General features: G+C 41.7%; 1 protein-coding gene across 1 annotated transcript in view; it reads right to left on the bottom strand.

Moving 5' to 3' along the window:
• Positions 1–18038: 18038 nt before the first annotated feature.
• LOC142707546 (uncharacterized) overlaps positions 18039–25051 on the bottom strand; it is a 59749-nt gene continuing 52736 nt past the window's right edge. The window contains exon 8 of the mRNA XM_075848317.1: positions 18039–20109. Coding sequence (XP_075704432.1) covers positions 18278–20109 — 1832 coding nt within the window. The 3' untranslated portion in view covers positions 18039–18277. The remainder of the gene's footprint in view (positions 20110–25051) is intronic.

The raw sequence follows: 25051 nt of genomic DNA, 5'->3' as shown, positions 1-25051 counted from the left end.
ACCAAATGTGGAAGGGACCGACGCCATCAACCAAGTTACCATCTTCCAGAACAATAGTACCCCTGAGGACAGACAGCAATGGCAGACGGAAGGAGCAAATGTGGATAAACAAGGAATATGGAGAAAGGACAAACGAGTTGCCCTCCCGAGAGCCCTGTACCCAGCAATTGTACAGTGGGCACACGGTCCTACCCACCGAGGGAAAAACCAGATGGTAACGGCAATCAACAAACTATACCTGGCCCCAGGAATATCCACCCCTGTCACCCAGTATTGCCGGACATGCATAATCTGCAATCGATGCAACCCTGGAAGGACTATGACCACTCCTGCAAAACACCTCGCCAGGACATCCTATCCGTTTCAAAGAATTCAAATAGATCACACACAACTGCCTAAAAGTGGCAAATACGAATATCTACTAGTGGTAATCGATATGTTTTCAGGATGGCCCGAGGCTTACCCGGTCACCAATATGACAGCCAGGACTACGGCAAAGAAACTTATGAAAGAAGTAATATGCAGATTCGGAATTCCAGAAGTAATAGAAAGCGATCAAGGACCAGCCTTTACTGCAGATATCACATCGGCGATTTGGAAATTAGTCAGGGCTGATCTAGGACTACATACTCCATACCATCCTCAAAGTAGCGGGAAAGTAGAAAGACTTAATGGTACCCTAAAAAACAAACTTTTGAAAGCCAGCCAAGAACTGAACATGGCATGGCCAGAACTATTACCTATAGCATTATACTCGGTTAGGAACACCCCTAGAGCCCCTACAGGATTGACGCCTTATGAAATACTATTTGGTGGTCCCCCAAGGTTAGGCCACTACTACCCCCAGCAGCTTAGCATGGGAAATGACAATCTAGTGAACTTTGTAATTGCATTATGTAAGGAACTGACAATAACACATTCTGCAGTATACTCCTCTTTTCCAGATCCGGAAGCAGATACTACCACCCACGACATTAAACCTGGAGAATTTGTGGTAGTCAAGAAGCATGTCCGAGGATCTCTAGAATCACGATTCGAGGGCCCATACCAAGTCATACTGACCACCCCTACCGCTGTGAAAGTTGAGGGTCGCCCTACTTGGATTCACGCTTCCCATTGCAAACGAGTGGAAGTTCCGAAATGATCCAGTATATCCTTTTGTGTGATACAGCATGGGTAGTAACCGGACAGGTAGCGGTCACTAAGATCGACGATATGACTGTCCTCTGGTTTAATTCAAGCAACACCCATGTAGCCACTTACACATTCGATTGTCAAATAATAGACTGTAACCATAGACAGTGGGGACACGGGTTGAACTATGATTGGGGAAGACACTGGATCAAAACCATAGGAGAAGGAGAACAATATATATGTGTTACGGATGATAATTGGGGAACTCAGGGTAAATACTGGGGCTCCGTGGGATGGAACACTGGAAGAGATTGGGGATATCAACCCCCTAGCGCTTTAAACAAAAAGGATGATAGCGGAAAATCTCTAATAACTAGGATGACCCTTACTAAGACCGCATTTCGTAGCCAGTGTCAAAATGTAGGTAGCTGTAATCCACTGATTCTAACAATAGAAAATCCCAAACACACAGAAGGGGGACAGTATTGGCTGTCGTCTTATATAGGAAATCTCGGCTATGTGGGACCTGAGGGTCCATTTAGAATTATGGATATGGTAAATTCCACAGAATGGGAAAAATTGATTATTGAACAGCCAAACCCTGTTGCCCCTAGGATCCGAACCATCTCACAAATAGTTGCAATCGCGAACCCAGGATTCGAAGACACTATGGCTATAGAAACTGGATTTGGGGATACAAATCTATGGTTGGAATGGATGAAATATTCCGCCACTAAAGTAAACAAAAGTAATTGCTATGTTTGTGCTGGGGCTAGACCCCATTTAGGTATGGTACCTTTAGGAATCCCAAAACAAATTCAGCCATGTTTTTTTAGTTTATTCACCAATACTACTACTGAACAAAATGAGTGTGAAAATTGGAAGAAAGAATATCCTATCATAACTGAGACCCCCAAGAATCGAGAGGGACTTACTATATACCCCGGGAACTACACCTGCTATGTAAATTATGAGGGAGAAGGGAGATTTGTAGGAAACTTTAGTAACCAGTGGTGTGGGACGTATAGCTCAATAAATGGAAGCCTCCTTCAGAACCAGGTCCAGTCATTAGGGGATATATATTGGATCTGTGGGGACATGAAAATTAGAACTCGGATCGAAGGGAACTGGAAGGGAGAATGCACCCTGGCGAAAGCGATCATGCCTTTTCATATACTCTCTGAGACCCAAGAGACCACCTCTCAAAATAGTCACATATTAACAAGGGAAGATAGAGATTTGAAAGGAAGTTTTGACCCCCATGTGTATATAGATGCTATAGGAGTCCCAAGGGGGGTCCCAGATGAATTCAAGGCCCGGGATCAGGTAGCAGCTGGATTTGAATCATTAATCCCTATGATCACAGTTAACAAAAATGTAGATTGGATAAATTATATCTATTACAACCAGCAACGGTTTGTTAACTATACTAGGGACGCTTTACAAGGTCTAGCTGACCAGTTAGGACCCACATCTACTATGACTTTCCAGAACCGTATGGCCCTTGATATGATACTAGCAGAAAAAGGAGGCGTTTGTGCCATGATAGGTACTACCTGTTGTACTTTTATTCCAGATAACACAGGACCAAACGGCAAAGTAACCATGGCAATCAAACAGATTGTTTCTTTATCCGAGGAATTAAAACGAAATTCAGGTTTCACAGACCCATGGGATCAGTATTTCTCATGGTTAACCGGATGGCAGAAAATTCTGGCCCAAATTGGGATTGTAATCTTAATTTTTCTAGTGCTTTTCGCAGTTATTGCTTGTTGTGTATTACCATGTATGAAGAAATTAATGACTAAAACTATAACTGAAGTAACTCCCACTTTTATGTTTTCTTCAGAAATTGAAGGACTTTTACCAACTCCATCCATGAAAACAACCACCCTTTATCGAGACTATTGTTCTGAAGATGAATAGATAGTGTAGGGTGTGCACCGACTCTTTAAGTCCAGCTACAAAGGGGGGTCTCCTAATAGGGGAGGCTCGTCTCAAACTGGTGAAAAAATCCTTTTACTCCCCTTTCCCAGAGCACGGACACACTTAGGTTAAGAAATGAAGAAAATAATGATAAAAGGGGGGACTGTGAAGGATGGAGTGGACAGAAGTTAATGTTTATAATAATTTTCTTTCTTTAATAAAATATAGACTTAGGAGTTGTGTACATAATTGTGATGAAGCAATAGTAGGATTAGATAAGTATACGTGGCAAGATGGCCCCTGGACAGGGACTACGCCCTAATACAATAACAAGTCACATCCTGGTATGAACGAACTATGAACTATGAAGACATATCCGAAGGACCATATAAGGGTGAACCTATCCAAGGATGACACAAGTAACAAGAGGCTTATAGTGATACGTGCTTTTATAAAAGTGTGATAACATGTACCCACCCCCAGGAGAAAGGAGATATAGAACAAATGTGTGTAATAAAAAACTGCTCTCCTGACACTGAGTAAGGAGCTTTGTTCCAGACTTTATGTGGTGTGATTCCTTTCGTACGAACTCAACGTATTATCCCTGCCGGTTGAGACTGATTAGTACCCGAACAGGATCATGCTTTTAGAGATATAATTTTGCAATGTAGTCAGGTCCCACCAAACTCTGGCTTCATGAGCGGATAATTTCTCCAATTTTCTGAATTGGTTATTTAACGCTGTATTAAAATTTTTGTGAGAGACTTATGTCTCCAAAAACTGCTGCTGCCCTCACGGCTCTAGATCTAGTGAAGTCCCGTGACATGTTGGAATTCAAAAACGTTCGAAGATAGCCGTAATAGGAGAGTCAATCGCTGACCATACACGTAATGTATATTTGATCCTTTTTCCCCTTTTTTCTTATTTCTTGACACTGACAACAGGGGTTAAACTTTTCCCTTGCATCATTGTCACTACCTGGGCACCGCCTTTTATCTGTTTTGTATATAACTACACCTAAGGCTCACAGCAGCACACTTGAACTAGCCATGAATAAGAGCACAGATCGTGCTTGAAACGCGTAGGCTGCTTTATACCTGCCATTTTTAACCACCTTGCCACAATATTCTGTTCCTGTGTCCGTTATTTGCTGTTCACAAACGAATAAAGTGGAAACGGAGTTTCCCCACAGTATTTTCCTCTCGCTGGATCCTACTTTCTTATCCCATAATGACAGTCTGGACATGCTGTGAGTTGTAGTTCTCTCCTCTTATACTCCCTCCTGTAATGTCCTCTGATATCACATAACAGCCTGAACATGCTGGGAGTTGTAGTTCTCTCCTCTTATACCTCCTCCTGTAATGTCCTCTGATATCACATAATAACAGTCTGGACATGCTGGGAGTTGTAGTTCTCTCTTATATCTCCTCCTGTAATGTCCTCTGATATCCCATAATAACAGTCTGGACATACTGGGAGTTGTAGTCCTCTCCTCTTATATCTCCTCCTGTAATGTCCTCTGATATCACATAATAACAGTCTGGACATGCTGGGAGTTGTAGTTCTCTCCTCTTATACCTCCTCCTGTAATGTCCTCTGATATCACATAATAACAGTCTTGACATGCTGGGAGTTGTAGTCCTCTCCTATCTCCTCCTGTAATGTCCTCTGATATAATATAATAATAGCCTGGACATGCTGGGAGTTGTAGTTCTCTCTTATATCTCCTCCTGTAATGTCCTCTGATATCACATAATAACAGTCTGGACATGCTGGGAGTTGTAGTTCTCTCCTCATATATCTCCTCCTGTAATGTCCTCTGATATCACATAACAGCCTGGACATGCTGTGAGTTGTAGTTCTCTCCTCTTATACCTCCTCCTGTAATGTCCTCTGATATCACATAATAACAGTCTGGACATGCTGGGAGTTGTAGTCCTCTCTTATATCTCCTCCTGTAATGTCCTCTGATATCCCATAATAACAGTCTGGACATACTGGGAGTTGTAGTCCTCTCCTCTTATATCTCCTCCTGTAATGTCCTCTGATATCACATAACAGCCTGGACATGCTGTGAGTTGTAGTTCTCTCCTCTTATACCTCCTCCTGTAATGTCCTCTGATATCACATAATAACAGTCTGGACATGCTGGGAGTTGTAGTCCTCTCTTATATCTCCTCCTGTAATGTCCTCTGATATCACATAATAACAGCCTGGACATACTGGGAGTTGTAGTCCTCTCCTCTTATATCTCCTCCTGTAATGTCCTCTGATATCAGTACGCTTATTTAAATATATACATAGAGTGAAAATCCACACTAAATAAAGAAATTCCTGTTCAGAATGTTTGAGTCAACTTTAATATAGGGCGTATTTGGAATTGTTTAATTTTATTATTAGAATAATTTTCAATGGCGCGATACAACCGCAAAACATTGCGACAAGCACCCCCTCCCCCACGGCGCGTATGTCTTGGGCGTCCTAGTGGAGGGAGCGTCCTGGTGGAGGGAGCGTCATGGTGGGGTGGAGCGTCATGGTTTGGGGCTGCTTTGATACCTCAGGGTCTGGATTCCTGGAGATCATTGATGAAAAATGGATGCTACAAGACAATGCTATAAAGCACACAAGTAAAGAACGGTGGAAAATAAAAATATTGTGTTTTGGAATGACCAAAGTCCTGACATTTCCTGTGTAGTGAAGTCTGTATATGTCTGACCCTGGCCAATCCCTCTTTTATACAGCTGTCAATTGGGGGCTATCCTGGGGACTACAACTTTTAAATTCTCCCTTCAGCAAAGTATACAACTCATTGAAAGGTCAAAGAAAAATTAAGATTACAATCCCAATTTGGGCCAGAATTTTCTGCCATCCGGTTAACCATGAGAAATACTGATCCCATGGGTCTGTGAAACCTGAATTTCGTTTTAATTCCTCGGATAAAGAAACAATATCACATAATAACAGTCTTGACATGCTGGGAGTTGTAGTCCTCTCCTCTTATATCTCCTCCTGTAATGTCCTCTGATATAATATAATAATAGCCTGGACATGCTGGGAGTTGTAGTTCTCTCTTATATCTCCTCCTGTAATGTCCTCTGATATCACATAATAACAGTCTGGACATGCTGGGAGTTGTAGTTCTCTCCTCATATATCTCCTCCTGTAATGTCCTCTGATATCACATAACAGCCTGGATATGCTGTGAGTTGTAGTCCTCTCCACTTATAGCTCCTCCTGTAATGTCCTCTGATATCACATAATAACAGTCTGGACATGCTGGGAGTTGTAGTTCTCTCCTATCTCCCTGTAATGTCCTCTGATATCACATAATAACAGCCTGGACATGCTGGGAGTTGTAGTCCTCTCCTCTTATACCTCCTCCCTGTAATCCACTGACCTTCATTCAGAACCCTTTCAATGAGTTGTATACTTTGCTGAAGGGAGAATTTAAAAGTTGTAGTCCCCAGGATAGCCCCCAATTGACAGCTGTATAAAAGAGGGATTGGCCAGGGTCAGACATATACAGACTTCACTACACAGGAAATGTCAGGACTTTGGTCATTCCAAAACACAATATTTTTATTTTCCACCGTTCTTTACTTGTGTGCTTTATAGCATTGTCTTGTAGCATCCATTTTTCATCAATGATCTCCAGGAATCCAGACCCTGAGGTATCAAAGCAGCCCCAAACCATGACGCTCCACCCCACCATGACGCTCCCTCCACCAGGACGCTCCCTCCACTAGGACGCCCAAGACATACGCGCCGTGGGGGAGGGGGTGCTTGTCGCAATGTTTTGCGGTTGTATCGCGCCATTGAAAATTATTCTAATAATAAAATTAAACAATTCCAAATACGCCCTATATTAAAGTTGACTCAAACATTCTGAACAGGAATTTCTTTATTTAGTGTGGATTTTCACTCTATGTATATATTTAAATAAGCGTACATACATACCCACACATTATATTAAACTCACCCATTACGTATAGACCTATATGCGCACATTCAATATCCTAAGTTTGCTCAGCCCATTTAGTTACACTGTGCACATGAGAAGGGTGGAGGACAGTGCGGCGTGCACAGTAAGCCACCACAGATCTCCCAGCTAATGCACAGATATAGTGCCAGCACCAAGCTCAATACATATATATACTGCACCAGAACCAAGCTCATACATATATACATCGCCAGAACCAAGCTCATACATATATACAGCGCCAGAACAAAGGTGAGTACATATATACAACACCAGAACAAAGCTCAATACATATATACTGCACCAGAACAAAGCTCATACATATATAAAGCACTAGAACCAAGCTCAGTACGTATATATACATCCCAGAACCAAGCTCCTTACATATATACACCAGAACCAAGCTCATACATATATACAGCACTAGAACCAAGCTCAGTACGTATATATACATCCCAGAACCAAGCTCCTTACATATATACACCAGAACCAAGCTCAGTACATATATACAGCGCCAGAACCAAGGTGAGTACATATATACACTACCGTTCAAAAGTTTAGGCGCACCCAGACAATTTTGTGTTTTCCATGAAAACTCACACTTATATTTAACAAATGAGCTGCAAAATAACTAGAAAATATAGTCAAGACATTGACAAGGTCAGAAATAATGATTTTTATTTGAAATAATGATTTTCTCCTTCAGACTTTGCTTTCGTCGCTCCATTTGCATCAATTACAGCATTGCAGACCTTTGGCATTCTAGCTGTTAATTTGCTGAGGTAATCGGGAGAAATTTCACCCCGTGCTTCCAGAAGCCCCTCCCACAAGTTGGATTGGCTTGATGGGCACTTCTTGCGTACCATACGGTCAAGCTGCTCCCACAACAGCTCTATGGGGTTGAGATCTGGTGACTGCGCTGGCCACTCCATTACAGATAGAATACCAGCTGCCGGCTTCTTCCCTAAATAGTTCTTGCATCATTTGGAGGTGTGCTTTGGGTCATTGTCCTGTTGTAGGATGAAATTGGCTCCAATCAAGCGCTGTCCACAGGGTATGGCATGGCGTTGCAAAATGGAGTGATAGCCTTCCTTATTCAAAATCCCTTTTACCTTGTACAAATCTCCCACTTTACCCCAGACCATCACATTACCTCCACCATGCTTGACAGATGGCGTCAGGCATTCTTCCAGCATCTTTTCAGTTGTTCTGCGTCTCACAAATGTTCTTCTGTGTGATCCAAACACCTCAAACTTCCATTCGTCTGTCCATAACACTTTTTTCCAATCTTCCTCTGTCCAATGTCTGTGCTTTTGCCCATATTAATCTTTTCCTTTTATTAGTCAGTCTCAGATATGGCTTTTTCTTTGCCTCTCTGCCCTGAAGGCCAGCATCCCGGAGTCGCCTCTTCACTGTAGACGTTGACACTGGCGTTTTACGGGTGCTATTTATCCATCAATATTTTAATTGAAAATTTTTCAAAATGACAAATATAATACACAATAACCACAAACACATGGTTGTACAAAAACGCAGTATAGCACGTGATATACTTAGTACATAGAACTGGCATAGTGTCGTAAATGGGCAACTCAGAATCATTCTAAGCACCCCCACATTTATACAAAGTACTAACCCTGCGAAGAGAGAAAATACATTAAAACGCGTTGCATGTGGTCAACACGCACAGAAAGGCCCTGAAAATAGGGCAAAAACATATATACAGAAAACCAAAAATAGAGTTTCAGGTTTAAATATATCGGTTTCAAACATGCATTACGGGGATATACAATTTTGAGGAAAAAGATGCCAATTCTTCCAGGTCTCTACATACTGCGGGTATCTGTGATCTTTATATTCCATCATTTTTTCGTAAGCACATGTAGTATTTAGCATGTCATATATTTCCCCCACAGAGGGATGGTTCACCCTCTTCCAATACCTAGTTATCCCTAATTTAGTAGCCAAGAGGATATGTGCCACAAGTACCCTATTTTCTATAGGTATCTTATTTATTCCGAGAAAAAGAAGTGCTAAAGATGGTGATAGCGGAATGACCCTATTGCACAACCCGGAAAGCAGTTGAAAAATCAATGACAATAGACAAGCAAGACAAGGGCAAGACCATAGTATATGTATGAGAGTACCTCTGTGCCCACAACCCCTCCAGCAAAGATCAGAAGAACCCGGGTACATACGGCTCAATTTATCGGGTGTATAATACCATCTGAGGGCTGTTTTGATAGCGGCTTCATAATGAGATACACATTTAAAAGTAGAAACAAGGAATTTCAAGGAGTATGTCCATTGGGATACAGCGAAGGTCTGGCCTAGGTCCCTCTCCCAAGCAAGGAGGGGGGAGGTTTTAACAAACGAGGATTTAGAGCCAATACAGAATAAAGGGGTTTAAGGCGGACTGGGGTATCTGATGGGGCTGACCATAATTGGAATACGTCCGCATTGGCTGAAAGTACGCTCAAATCCATAGTGGGTAAGAAATGTCTAATTCGTAAGTATTTATAAAAATCTCTATGTGCAATACTATATTTATGGGTCAGTTCCGAATACGGGGCTAACTTCCCGCCATCCAATAGATCCGTTAAGTATACTATGCCTCTCTCTTTCCAAGAGTCCAGTTTCATGTCTAGAAGAGCAATGTGAAATATCTCAATAGGCGTTACATGCTGTAAGGAAATTTGGGAAAATTCGCTACCAGAGTGAAATTTTTTCCAGTAAAACAGAGAAGTAGACAAAAAATAGGGAAGACGTGCTGGTAAAGCTATTGTAGTCAGAGCCGCTATTAGTAAAGCCCTCAAGTTTTGACCCAGAGCTAAAAAGGTCTCTTTGTGTATCCAGTGTTGAGACACATCCCCAATCCACCAATTCCTTAATAACGATACTTGAGTTGCGTAATAATAATAATCTGAAATGTTAGGCAAACTTAAACCGCCAAACTTTTTATCTCTGTTAAGAATTGAAGAGGCAATTCTAGGTTTGCCCGGTTTCCAAATGAAGTTGTTTAACAGTTTCTGTATTTTATTAAAGAAGGAGGCTGGTAGACGGATAGGGACGGTTCTGAAGATATACAAAATTTTGGGCAGAATTAACATTTTGAAGGCTGCTATACGACCCACCCATGAGCTTTCAGATTTATTATACAATTGCATATCTTGTTCTATAATTTTCAACAAAGGGATGTAATTATATTTATATAAATCCTGTACCGATTTAGTAACCTCTATACCAAGATACCTCACATGTTGTGACTGCCAATCCATCAGGAATTTAAATTTTAGCTAAGCCAGTGCTTCCGCCTGGATATTAAAAGGCAAGATTTGGGATTTATGCTCATTAATTTTGTATAGGGAGAGAGATCCAAATTCCTTAATTACCGCCATTGCTACCTCCAAGGATGTCTCCGGCTGCTCCAGTGTCAACAAAATATCAACAGCAAATAACGAAATACAATGCTGTCTATCACCTATCCGGACTCCTCGAATTTCTGAGTGTGACCTAAGCGCTTGGGCCAATGGTTCTATAGACAATACAAATATCAAAAGGGGTACTATTTAATGAAGCTGCCAGTTGAGGACCTGTGAAGCGTCTAGTTCTCAAACTAGAGACTCTAATGTACTTGTCTTGTTGCCCAGTTGTGCAGCGGGGCCTCCCACTTCTCTTTCTACTCTGGTTAGAGCCTGTTTGTGCTGTCCTCTGAAGGAAGTAGTACACACCATTGTAGGAAATCTTCAGTTTCTTGGCAATTTCTCGCATGGAACAGCCTTCATTTCTAAGAACAAGAATAGACTGTCGAGTTTCACATGAAAGCTCTCTTTTTCTAGCCATTTGGAGAGTTTAATCGAACCCACAAATGTAATGCTCCAGATTCTCAACTAGCTCAAAGGAAGGTCAGCTTTATAGCTCCGCTAAACAGCAAAACTGTTTACAGCGGCGCTAACATAATTGCACAAGGGTTTTCAAGTGTTTTCTAATCATCCATTAGCCTTCTAACACAGTTCGCAAACACAATGTACCATTAGAACACTGGAGTGATGGTTGCTGGAACTGGGCCTCTATACACCTATGTAGATATTGCATTAAAAACCAGACGTTTTTGCAGCTAGAATAGTCATTTAGCACATTAAAGGGATCCTGTCATCAACATCTTACCTGTCAAACTAGCCTGACCCCTCAATGGCTGCAGCTGTCCAGAGTTCGTTCCTGTCGCTCTTCTTTCCTGAAGTCCTCCTCTGTCGGTAAATGTAGTCGTTTAAACTCTTCCCGCCTTTTATGGTAATTAGTTTTCCCTCTGGGATGCAGCTTCTTAAAGAGGCTCTGTCACCAGATTTTGCAACCCCTATCTGCTATTGCAGCAGATAGGCGCTGCAATGTAGAGAAAAGTAACGTTTTTATTTTTTTAAAAACGAGCATTTTTGGCCAAGTTATGACCATTTTTGTATTTATGCAAATGAGGCTTGCAAAAGTCCAAGTGGGCGTGTTTAAAGTAAAAGTCCAACTGGGCGTGTATTATGTGCGTTACATCTGGGCATTTTTACTACTTTTACTAGCTGGGCGTTCTGACGAGAAGTATCATCCACTTCTCTTCAGAACGCCCAGCTTTTGGCAGTGCAGACACACAGCGTGTTTTCGAGAGATCACGCTGTGACGTCACTCACTTCCTGCCCCAGGTCCTGCATCGTGTCGGCCACATCGGCACCAGAGGCTACAGTTGATTCTGCAGCAGCATCAGCGTTTGCAGGTAAGTAGCTACAGACTTACCTGCAAACGCTGATGCTGCTGCAAAATCAACTGTAGCCTCTGGTGCCGATGTGTCCTCGCTCGTCCGACACGATACAGGACCTGGGGCAGGAAGTGAGTGACGTCACAGCGTGATCTCTCGAGAACACGCTGTGTGTCTGCACTGCCAGAAGCTGGGCGTTCTGAAGAGAAATGGATGATACTTCTTGTCAGAACGCCCAGCTAGTAAAAGTAGTAAACACGCCCCGATGTACGCACATAATACACGCCCAGTTGGACTTTTACTTTAAACACGCCCACTTGGACTTTTGCAAGCCTCATTTGCATAAATACAAAAATGGTCATAACTTGGCCAAAAATGCTCGTTTTTAAAAAATAAAAACGTTACTGTAATCTACATTGCAGCGCCTATCTGCTGCAATAGCAGATAGGGGTTGCAAAATCTGGTGACAGAGCCTCTTTAACACCGGCCACCACCGGCACCTGTCCGGCCCTGACTGGCTAAGGAGCTGTCAATTGAAAAGAAGGAGGTGGAGTCCACTCTGAGACGCTGGAGGAATGAAAATCTGACTCTTTTCAGATGAAGATTTGACTCTTTTCTGCTCATTTGCATACGGCGTGGGACCACTGAAAAACGGAATACTAAAGGTACAGAGCTTACTTAGAACATATTTATAGCTTAGATGACAATGATTTTTCACCCACTTTCACCAGGTATTGCTGGCTTTATAGCTAAAATGCTGGTGACAGGTTCCCTTTAACAATGTATAGAGTGTATTTCTGATTCATTTAATGTTATCTTCATTGAAAAAAACTGTGCTTTTCTTTCAAAAATAAGGAAATTTCTATGTGACCCTAAACTTTTGAACGGTAGTGTACAACACTAGAACCAAGCTCATACATATATACAGAACCAGAACAACGCTCTGTAGATATATACAACACCAGAAACAAGCTCAGTACATATATACATCCCCAGAACCAAGCTCATACATATATTCAGCCCCAGAACCAAGCTCAGTACATATATACACCAGAACCAAGCTCATACATATATACAGCACCAGAACCGAGCTCAGTACATATATACAGCACCAGGACAAAGCTCAGTACATATATACAACACCAGAACAAAGCTAAGTCCATATATACAGCATCAGAACAAAGCTCAGTACCGTCCTGCTGGAAAATGAAATCAGCATCTCAAAAAGCGTGTCAGCAGAGGGAAGCATGAAGTGCTGGGAAATGTCCTGCTAGACCAGACATGGGCAAACTACGGCCCGCGGGCCACATACGGCCCGTTAGGCTTTTTAATCCGGCCCGCCGAACTTGTCCAAGATATATCCGTCCTCAGCAGCTGCTAGTTCGCGCAGGAGGACGGATATATCCGTCCTGTGATCGCGCGGGTACTGACAGTTTACCCACGCGATCAGCGGCAGGAGCACGGCTGTTATACACAGCCTGGCTCCTGCTGCAACTGCCGGAATCGAAGCACGCGCCGATTCCGGCAGTTTAACCCATTAAATGCCGCTGTCAACAGTGACAGCGGCATTTAATGTGTTTGACAGAGGGGGGAACTCCCTCTGTCTCCCGATCGGCGCCCCCGCAAACAAATCGCGGGTCGCCGTCGGGTTTCCATGACAGCCGGGGGTCTAACAAAGACCCCCAGGTCTGTCTTCAGCATCTGCCTGTTAGGCGATGCCAGAGGCATGACCTAACAGGTTGCCTGTCAGTTTTACACTGACAGGCAATAATGCTTTGGTATACGAAGTATACCAAAGCATTATATATGCGATCGGCACATCGCATAGTGAAGTCCCCTGGTGGGACTAAAAAAAAAAAAGTAAAACCGTTAAATAAAGTTTGTGAAAAAAAAAATAAAAAAAATTACAGTCAAAGTCAAATAAAACTACTTTTTTGCCCCAAAAAGTGGTTTTATTTAATAAAACGGTCAAAACAAATCACACATACACATATATGGTATCCCCGCGATCGTAACAACTTGACCAATAAAATGAACACATTAATTAAACCGCCGGATGAACGGCGTCCAAAGAAAACGCAAAAAACAACGGCAAAATTCTCTCTTTTCTCCCATTCCCCCCATAAAAAATAAAATAAAAGTTCATCTATAAGTCCTATGTACCCCAAAATAGTACTAATGAAAACTACACATTGTCCCGCAAAAATCAATCCCACGTACGGCCACATCGACGGAAAAATAAAAAAATTACTCCTCTTGGAACGCGGCGATGCAAAAACAAGTAATTTTTTTCTAAAAGGGTTTTTATTGTGCAAACGTAGAAAAAACATATAAAACCTTTACACATTTGGTATCCCTGTAATCGTGCCGACCCATAGAATAAAGGTAACATGTTATTTACGCTGCATAGTAAACGGCGTAAATTTATAACGTGAAAATTAATGCTGGAATAGCTGCTTATTTTCAATTCTCTCCTAAAATAAAGTTAATAAAAGTTAATCAATATGTTATAAGCATCTAAAAATGGTACAATTACAAAATACAACTCGTCCCGGAAAAAACAAGCCCTTATACGGCTATGTCGACGGAATAAAAAAAGAGTTACGACTCTTGGAATGCGACCGTGGAAAAACAAAAAATAATCCTTGGTCATTAACGTGCAAAATGGCCCGGTCATTAAGGGGTTAATGTGGCGCGTATTTCTCTTTATTTCACTTTAATTTTCACTTCGTTTCACGTCACCATTAAGCCCTTCGGTTTTCAAAGAGTACAATATCAGCCGTCACTTTGCCACGAAGCATGAAAACTATGCTAGCAAGCAGTCAACACAAGAACGGGCGGCTACTGCTCAGAGGTTGGCAGCTCATTTACAGAGTCAACAGAACTTTTTTCTTGATAAATCACAGTGCGTATGTTATTTTAATCTATTTACATTTCCTTCTCCCAGTATCTGCGAAATAGTATGTAAATGCCATATCTTGCATATTCCTTGAGACAAATTTATTAACTGATAAGGGCTATTTTTCACATTTGAAAGACAGTTAATAAATTGGGTTGTAGTGTTCTTACTGTGCTATGAGGTTTGCACACACTACATTTAATGCTTTAGTATATCCGGCCCAAACACTCCCTCCAAATGCTCCTGGCCCGGCCACTCTGTCAAATTTTAGAACCCATTGTGGCCCGCGAGTCAAAAAGTTTGCCCACCCCTGTGCTAGACGCTGCACTGACTCTGGACTTGAAATAACACAGTGACCAACACCAGCAGATGACCTGGCCCCCAACCCATCACTGACTGTGGAAACTTCACACTGGACCGCAAGACACTTGGATTGACACCTCTCCACTCTTCCTCCAGACTCTGGGACCGAGATTTCCAAATAAAATGCAAAATTTACTTTCATCTGAAAACAGGACTTTGGACACTGAACAGCAGTGTTAGTCCACTGTGTTCTATGAAGTCCACAGTTAACGCAGCCGTCAACAAGGACATTTCCCAGCATTTCATGCTTCCCTCTGCTGACACGCTTTATGGAGATGCGGATTTCATTTTCCAGCAGGACTAACCACAGTATCACTGCGCCAGATTGGCCAGCAAACTGGCCCGACCTAAACCCCAGAGAATCTATAGGGTATTATCAAGAGGAAGATGAGACACCAGACCCAACAATGCAGACGAGCTAAAGGCCGATATCATACAACCTGGGCTTCCATAACACCTCAGCAGTGCCACAGGCTGATCGCCTCCATGCCACGCCGCATTGATAACACCTCAGCAGTTCTACAGGCTGATCGCCCCATACCACGCCGCATTGATAACCCCTCAGCAGTGCCACGGGCTGATCGCCTCCATGCCATGCCACATTAATAACACCTCCGCAGTGCCACAGGCTGATCGCCCTCATGCCACGCCGCATTGATACCTCAGCAGTGCCACAGGCTGATCACCCCCATGCCATGCCGCATTGAGGCAGTAATTCATGTAAAAGGAGCCCTGACCAAGTCTTGAGGGCAGATACTGGACAGACTTTTCAGTAGAGCGACATTTCAGTATTAAAAATAATTTTTGAAGTTGAGCTTATATAATATTCTCATTTTCTGAGACTAAGCTTTGGGTTTTCATTAATTGTTCCCATAAACTTCAACATTAACCCTTTAGTGACCAAAAATACGCCTTTTCACGTTGGTCACTAAGGGGCCTTAGGCTAGGCCGTCGCCTTTTCATGGTGGCCCAGTCTAAGTCCTGCGCGGGTGTCCCGTGCAGGCTGGAGCCGGTGCTCTGCTGTCTGATGACAGCTGGGCTCCTGCTCCAACGCCCGCGTTAGAAGTTTATTTCGACCACGGCCGTTTAACCTGCTAAATGCCGCCGTCAATAGCGACTGCAGCATTTAACTTGTTTACAGAGGGAATGAGCTCCCCCTGTCACCCATCGGCGGACCGCAAATGCAATCGCGGGTCTCCGATGGGGTGTCAAGGCAGCCGGAGGCTTGATAAAAGCCCCCAGGTCTACCCTGGACATATGCCTATTAGGACGCGCCGGAGGCACGTCCTAATAGATTGCCTGTCAGATTTACACTGACAGGCAATAATGCTCTGGTATACTAAGTATACCAAAGCATTATAGCAGCGATCTGAAGATCGCACAGTAAAGTCCCCTAGTGGGACTAATAAAATAAGTAATAAATGTGAAATAAAGATGAATAATAAAAATTACAGTAAAAAAAAAAATAAAACCATTTTTTTTCCATAAAAAGTGGTTTTATTTAGTAAAAGTGTAAAAAAATAAATAAAACTACACATATATGGTATCGCCGTAACCGTAATGACGCAATTAATTTTTTCCCATTGCCCCCCAAAACAGTCATAATAAAACTGAATCAATAAGTCCCATGCACCCCAAAACAGTACCAATAAAATCTATGTCTCGTCCCCCAAAAAACAAGCCCAAAAAATCACTACATTGATTGAAAAATAAAAAAATTACGGCTCTTGGAAAGCAACGATGCAAAAACAAAAAATTTTAGTACAAGTGTTTTTATTGTGCAAAAGATGTAAAAAATAAAAAACCTTTACATATGTGGTATCGTCGTGATCGTACCGACCCATAGAATAAAGGTAACATGTTATTTACGCCGCACAGTGAACGGCGTCAATTTAAAACGCATATAACTGTGAAAGGAAATGTATTTTTTCCACAGTGTTTTATACCTACTGTATACCTTATATACTCATATCCTTATATGCTTGTACAAGTTAGTTATATTAGAAGGTAGATGCTCTGGGACTTTAAGGCAGTAGTGCCGTGTGCAAAACACTACGCAGAAATAATAATAAGTAAAATGGAGAATCATAGTGCCGTGTGCAAAACACTACGCAGTAATAATAGGTAAGATGAGGGAACATCCCCTCTAAGAGCCAATTGAGTTGTGGAACTATATCTAAACTTTGACTCATTTGTTATTGTCATTGTCTGACTATAAATATCTGCTGCTGATAAGAATAAAGTAGAAGCATTTCCATACAGTAAACTTTGTCTGTGTGTTTTTGTTACTCCGAGCTGCTCGTATTCATAAATTGATTTTTAAAAGCTAATTTGGAGCTGGATGGAACTCAAGGCGTAGTGGGATGCTAGATTGCACTCACATAACAATGGTGGAATTTCACATTTTTTTTTATAATCCCCCCAAAAAAAGTTAATAAAAGATAATAAAAAAATTATATGTACCCTAAAATGGTGCTATTAAAAAGTACAACTAATCCCGGAAAAAACAAGTTCTCGTACAACTATGTAGACGGAAAAATAAAAAAAGTTATAGCTCTTTGAATGCGACTATAGAAAACTGAATAAAATAGCTTAGTCATTAGGGCCTAAAATGGGCTGGTCACTAAGGGGTTAAAAGAAAAAAACTGCTGGAAATAAATCCATCTGTGTGTAATGAATCTATAGAATATATGAGTTTCACTTTTTGAATTGTATTACTGAAATAAATAAACTTTTTGATGATATTCTTATTCATTGAGGACTAGTAAAATGACCCAGTGCTGATATCTGGGTCTCCGGTACTTCTTTATGCTGCCCTCGGATAGGGCAGCAGTAACCTGGTGACCGTTTCTCTATAATGTCTGTTAAAAACCGGATGTGTTAAAAATATTTTTTTAGCATTTATACAATTTCCAATATTTCAAACAAGAATATAGTTTTGTCTCTATGTAAAATCTTTGATGAGTTTTAACAGATTTTATTGTAAAACATTTTCCACATTCTGAACATTAATATGGCTTCTCTCATGTATAACAAGACGTTATTTATCTAGAAAACATTTCCCACATTCTAAACAGGAATATGGCTTTTCCCCTGTGTGACTTCTTTTATGTATAACAAGTTCTGATTTATTTGTAAAACATTTTCCACATAGTAAACATGAATATGGCTTCTCTATTGTGTGTCTTCTCTCATGCTTAACAAGATTTGATTTTTTTGTAAAGCATTTCCCACATTCTCAACAAGAATACGGCTTCTCACCTGTGTGACTTCTCTGATGTATAACAAGGTCTGATTTATTTGTAAAGCATTTCTCACATTCTGAACAGGAATATGGCTTCTCACCTGTGTGACTTCTCTTATGTACAAAGAGGTCTGATTTATTTGAAAAGCCTTTCCTACATAGTGAACATGAATATGGCTTCTCTCTTGTGTGACTTCTCTCATGCTTAACAAGCTTTGATTTACTTGGAAAGCATTTCCCACATTCTGAACAAGAATATGGCTTCTCACCTGTGTGACTTCTCTTATGTACAAAGAGGTCTGATTTATTTGAAAAGCCTTTCCTACATAGTGAACATGAATATGGCTTCTCTCTTGTGTGACTTCTCTCATGCTTAACAAGATTTGATTTACTTGGAAAGCATTTCCCACATTCTGAACAAGAATATGGTTTCTCACCTGTGTGAGTTCTCTCATGTGTAACAAGAGCGGATTTAGTTGTAAAACATTTCCCACATTCTGAACATGAATATGGCTTCTCACCGGTGTGACTTCTCTCATGCCTAACAAGACTTGATTTATCTGTAAAGCATTTCCCACATTCTGAACATGAATATGGCTTCTCTCTTGTGTGACTTCTCTCATGTTTAACAAGATTAGATTTATTTGTAAAACATTTCCCACATTCTGAACACGGATATGGCTTCTCACCTGTGTGACGTCTCTCATGTACAACAAGGTCGGATTTACTTGTAAAGCTTTTCCCACATTCTAAACAGGAGTATGGTTTCTCCCCTGTGTGACTTCTCTGATGAAACCGAAGTCTGTTTTTAGCAATAAAACATTTCCCACATTCTGAGCAGGAATACGGCTTCTCACCTGTGTGAGTTCTCTCATGTGTAACAAGACTAGATTTTCTTGTAAAACATTTTTCACATTCTGTACATGAATATTGTTTCTCTCCTGTGTGAATTCTCTCATGCCTAACAAGACTAGATTTACATGTAAAGCTTTTCCCACATTCTAAACAGGAGCATGGTTGCTCCCCTGTGTGATTTCTCTGATGACGCCTATGTTCGTCTTTAGCAATAAAACATTTCCCACATTCTGAGCAGGAATACGGCTTCTCCCCTGTGTGAGTTCGCTCATGTGTAACAAGATGTGATTTTCTTGTAAAAAATTTCCCACATTCTGAACATGAAAATGGTTTCTCTCCGGTGTGAATTCTCTCATGTATAACAAGATTTGATTTATTTGTAAAACATTTTCCACATTCTGAACATGAATATGGCTTCTCCCCTGTGTGATTTGTCTGATGAGTCCTAAGTTTGACGTTAGTAATAAAACATTTCCCACATTCTGAACATGAATATGGTTTCTCTCCTGTGTGACTTCTCTTATGTTTAACAAGAAGTGATTTATATTTAAAACATTTCCCACATTCTGAACATGAATATGGCTTCTCCCCTGTGTGACTTCTCTTATGTGTAAGATGACATGACTTTTGAGTAAAACATTTTCCATATTCTGAACAGGAGTATGGCCTTTCTCCTGTGTGAATTCTGTGTGAAAAAAGATCTGAGCTTTTTGTAAACTGTTTTCTACATTCACTACCTTGAAATCTTTTACCCCTTTTCTGACCTGTACTTGTGGTAACAATCTGTAATTGGTCAGGAGAAGGTTCCTCATGATTAGGGGGATTATAGGATAGATCTGTGCTGTGAACTCCTGGATGTACATTAAGGGTAAAGTTGTTTTCTCCTGAAGACTGCTGCATGAGATCTTCATTTTCTACTTTATAATTTAGCGATAACATGAAGCTTCCCTCAAAGTTCTTACTGGGATTTCCTGTAAGGATTAAATAAGTTTTGTTTTTTTTAAAGCCGCAAACTAGACAAATTTAAATCATTCACATTAGACTGAAAACACACAAGCAGTTTTTAATGCAGTCTGATGAGTTTTTTTTTATGCAATTTTTTGAGTTACAACCAGAAGTGGATCTAGCAGGAAGGAGAAGTTCTTCATTTATATTTCCCATTCCTTTTGAATCCACTCATGGCTTTGGCTATAAAAACTGCACCAAAACCCGAGTAATTCTAGCTTTATAAAGCTTTGTATAACACTTTACACCGTATTAATGACAAAGTCCAGGATTCTGGTCTGCACTCAGAGACCACATGTATTAGATAAGCCTAGACTCGATAAAATTATAGAATCTGAACAGCACGATCTTGTCTGACAATCACGCCTGTCCCTTGTCCACACATTTGGGTCTCCACTACCCATTGGGCATCACTTTAATACAACTTCATATTGTTATGGACAATCTCATGATCACCGCAGTCTACCTTATACAAGATATAAGTAGTATGTCATAGGGAGTGGGTCGTTTCTGTGAATTGACTAACCGTTATGTCACGGTGATGGCACAGAGACAGGAGTTGTGCCAGGGCTATCACCAGCGTGTGCAACTTACAGCCAACATTCTGCTGTAACAGTCAGGACTGGAGATAACTCAGATTCCGAACGTTTAACCCATTAGATGTCGCAGTCAATAGCAACCGTGGTACTTCAGAAATTTAACCGGGAAAAGGTTCCATCTGTCACCTCATCAGCGCCCGCACGATGAGTTGCCATTGCAGCCAGAGGCCTTAGGTTATATTCACACGACAGTTAAAAAATGGCTGTGAATACCCTCGGTCCAAAAAATATATATAACATGTACAGTTTTCGGCCGTTTTCCCGACCTGACAACCCCCATAAAAGTCATGAGTCCGATTTTACGGGCCGTTTTTTATAAACCCATTCTTGTGACTACCAGTAAAAACTGATCCTGGCCCTCACAAGGCTTTGTGAGAATCCCCAGCCAAAGCATCGGCAATGCTCTGGCCAGGGATTCCGCTCCTGAAGGAGCCCCTGCAATCACTGTCCATATATGTACAGTGACGTTAAGGGCTTTGTAATGCGAGAATCCCTGGCTACAAGATCGGCAACGCTCTGGCCAGGGATTCTGCTCCTAGAGAGAGTCCCTGAAGTCACTGTCCATATATTGACAGTGATGTTAGGGGCTTCGAGATGCCGAAATCCCCGGCCAGAGCATCATCAATGCTCTGGTCAGGAAATCTACTCCTAGAGGGAATCTCTGAAGTCCATATATAGAGAGTGACGTTAGGGGCTTTGAGATGCCACAATCCCAAGCCAGAGCGTCAGCAACTCATTGGCCGGGGACTCTGCTTCTGGAGGTCAGGGTCTCCCCCAGGAGCGGAATCCCTTGCCAGAGCCTTGGCAACGTTCTTGTCGGGTAATTTGCTCTTAGAAGGAGCCCCTATTGGCGCTATCTACATTGGGCAGTTTGCGGCTTTGCGTGTGGCATGCGTTTTTCAGTTGCATGCAAGTATTTTATTTTTTTATTTCTCTACATTTGATGCGTTAAAACACGGACAGCACACGGATAGACTTCAGTGGGCCCCATTGAAACGCATGGGTCCGTATGCTGTCCGTTATTTTAACGGACAGCAGACGAACGAGGATTAAATTGAAGCTTTTTTTCCCCCAATTTTGTTTATTACACTTTTTGAATAGGGGGCACAGAAATAAAAAGGGGAAGAAAAATGAAAACAAACAAAAATAAAAGGGGAGAGGGAATCGCCAGAAGCAAATTTAGGTACAAGAGATGACAGATGTTATATAATACACAGCAATCAATCAGAACATCTTGTTTAAGTTTGTTCCCCCCCTTCCCCTGACTAATAATACAAGTCAGCCTGTCTCCAGAACCAAATCTCCTGCTGCATTAATGGCATACAAAAAATGGAAAGCGTGCTTCTCCTCCTCTTAAAGGGAATGTGTTGCCAGCAAAACATGTTTTTTTTTTTTTTAATTAAACATTTAGTGTGTAGGTATTTAAACATTGTTCAAATGTTTTTGTTTTTTTTCACGAGTCAGGAAATATTATAAATTAGATTCTAATTTATAATATTTCCCATTGCTGGTCACTAGATGGAGCTATTCCCAAAATTGCAGCATTACATGTGGTAAAGCAACCACATTGCTTTTTGCTGCAAAATTGGGAAAAAAGCACTCGCTCTAGTGAGCTCTGAGAATCCCCCCCCTCCTTTATCCTGGCTAGTGCCGGGATAAACGAGGGGATTGAACGGTCTAACCTCCTACACTGTGTGTCGCCATTTTTTGAGCTAACACACAGTGTAGTAGGTTTACATACAGTAGTAAACGTACACAAACACGAACATACATAGAAATCTCTTACCTGCTCCTGCCGCCACGGCTCCCTCCGGCCCGTCCGCTCCGTCTGCTGCCGCTGGTCCAAGTGCACAAGTCCGGAAGCCGCGACCGGAAGTAGTAATCTTACTGTCCGGCCGCGACTTCCGGTCCACAGGAAAATGGCGCCGGACGGCGCGCATTTCAAATTGGACTGTGTGGGAGCGGCGCATCCGCAGTTCCCACACAGACGGCGTACACAGAAGTGGATGGGACGGGAGCCGTTCGCAGTCCCTATGGTACTGTGGCTGCCGTATTCCATGTCTGTATGTGTCGTTAATCGACACATACAGAAATGGAAAAAAAAATGGCAGCCCCCATAGGGAAGAAAAAGTGAAAAAATAGAAAAAAGTAACACACAAACACACAAATAAATAAAAACTTTTTAATAAAACACTAAACATTAAACTGACATGAAATTTTTTTTTGTGGTGACACTGTTCCTTTAATCAAGGCTTAATGCAACCATGGACAAAGAGATGGGACAGGGACCAGCCAACCGCCCATCTCCGTCCACGCCACTGTAGATGCTGAAGGGACGTCTGAGAGAAGAGAACACGCCAACTGAGTGCACGACTCTCACCAACACCTCGACAACTCCAGAATCCTGTGCCCCCTCACTCTGGTGTGTTTCCTAGAAGTATCTGTTCCTGAAACCAGATAACGCGTGAAAGTAGTTCCTAATATCCGTCCTCACTCTCTGTGGAAGTAGGAGATGAAGGTTTCCCATGTGGCAAAGAACTGCTCCACCTAGATTTCCTTATGGAGAGACGCCTCCATCCAATCCATCTTGAATAAATATAAGAGTTTGTCCAGAAAAAGCCTAAATGGTGGGGCCTGGTCATGTAACTAGGTTTGTAAAATGGCCTTCACACCCGCCGCTGTCACATAATGTAATAGTCTATATGCCCCCTGGGAGAACCAGTGTGTGTCCGGGTCCATATAGCTAAATATTGCCCAAAGTGCTGTGTCAGGGGTGTAGTTCGTGAGGTTCTGAGTTGTGTAAGACCGTCTATGGGACTACAAAATCGGAAAATATTAGGGCAGGCCCAGAGACAATGATAGAGATTGGCCTCCATGGTGCGGCATTTAAAGAATTGGTGTAATGAATCGGGGTAGGGAGACGGACAGGAGAGCCCTAATCTACCCACAACTCAGTCCCTGCCTACTTGCACGGCCCGTCCTAAGTGACGGCGTACAACTGGGCGACGGTCCCTACGCTCAGTAAGTGCAAGACAGACAACACAAGACAAGGGCACACAGAAGCAAAAGGGGGGAGTAGGGACAGTTGCCCATGGAAACACCGTGAGCAACAGGCAGTGGTGAACGAGCCGAATCAAACCAGGAGAGTACGTAGTAGCAAATCAGAGCAGGAGAATAGTCAGGCAAGCCAGGGTCAATAAGTAACAGCGGTCAATCAGGTAAATAGCAGGAATCGCAGAGCCAGGAAACCAGACAATCACAGGCAAGGAACATGCTGAAAGTGAGGGCATAAATAGACCAAGGGTGGGAGCTAGAACCGTCAAGCCAGACTGTGATAGGTTCTCCCTCTCCTCAGCCTCCAAGCCTGAGTGGTAACAGATCGCGTCACTCTAGCAGACCTGGGAGCTGATGAAGGCTGATTAACCCCGGTAGTCGACACAGAACCTGTGTCTGGCAAACCCTTTACAATTGGGAGGTGGGATATAAAACTATTCTGTGGCCTACAAGTGGAGTTAGATAGGATCTGTGTGCTATTTTAAGTTTCATCTCTTAACCCCTTAAGGACACAGCCTAGTTTGGGCCTTAAGGCTCAGAGCCCATTTTTTCAAATCTGACGTATTTCACTTTATGTGGTAACAACGTCGGAATGCTTAAACCTATCCAAGCGATTCTGAGACCGTTTTCTCGTGACACATTGGGCTTTAGGTTAGTGGTAAAATATATATATTGACGATATATTCAGTGTTTATTGGTGAAAAATTGCAAAATTTATAAAAAATTGCATTTTTCAGAATTTAAATGCATCTGCTTGTAAAACAGACGGTTATACCACCCAAAATAGTTACTAGTTCACATTTCCCATATGTCTACTTTAGATTGGCATCGGTTTTTGAACATTCTTTTCTTTTTCTTGGACGTTACAAGGCTTAGAACATAAACAGCAATTTCTCATATTGTAAAGAAAATTTCAAAAGCCCTTTTTTTAAGGTACATGTTCAGTTCCGAAGTGGCTTTGAGGGGCCTATGTATTAGAAACGCCCATAAAACACCCCATTTTGAAAACTAGACCCCTCAAAGTATTCAAAACAGCATTTAGAAAGTTTATTTAACCCTTCAGGCATTTCACAGAAATTAAAGCAAAGTAGAGATGAAATTTGCTAATGTAATTTTTCTTGCTGAGTTTTATAGTTACATAGTTACATAGTAAACTATACACGCCCAGTTGTACTTTTGCAAGCCTCATTTGCATAAATACAAAAATGGTCATAACTTGGCCAAAAATGCTCGTTTTTAAAAAATAAAAACGTTA

The sequence above is a fragment of the Rhinoderma darwinii genome, unplaced genomic scaffold (assembly GCF_050947455.1).
Source record: "Rhinoderma darwinii isolate aRhiDar2 unplaced genomic scaffold, aRhiDar2.hap1 Scaffold_3472, whole genome shotgun sequence".
Lineage (NCBI taxonomy): Eukaryota > Metazoa > Chordata > Amphibia > Anura > Rhinodermatidae > Rhinoderma > Rhinoderma darwinii.
This window is presented reverse-complemented; position numbering and strand designations above follow the sequence as displayed.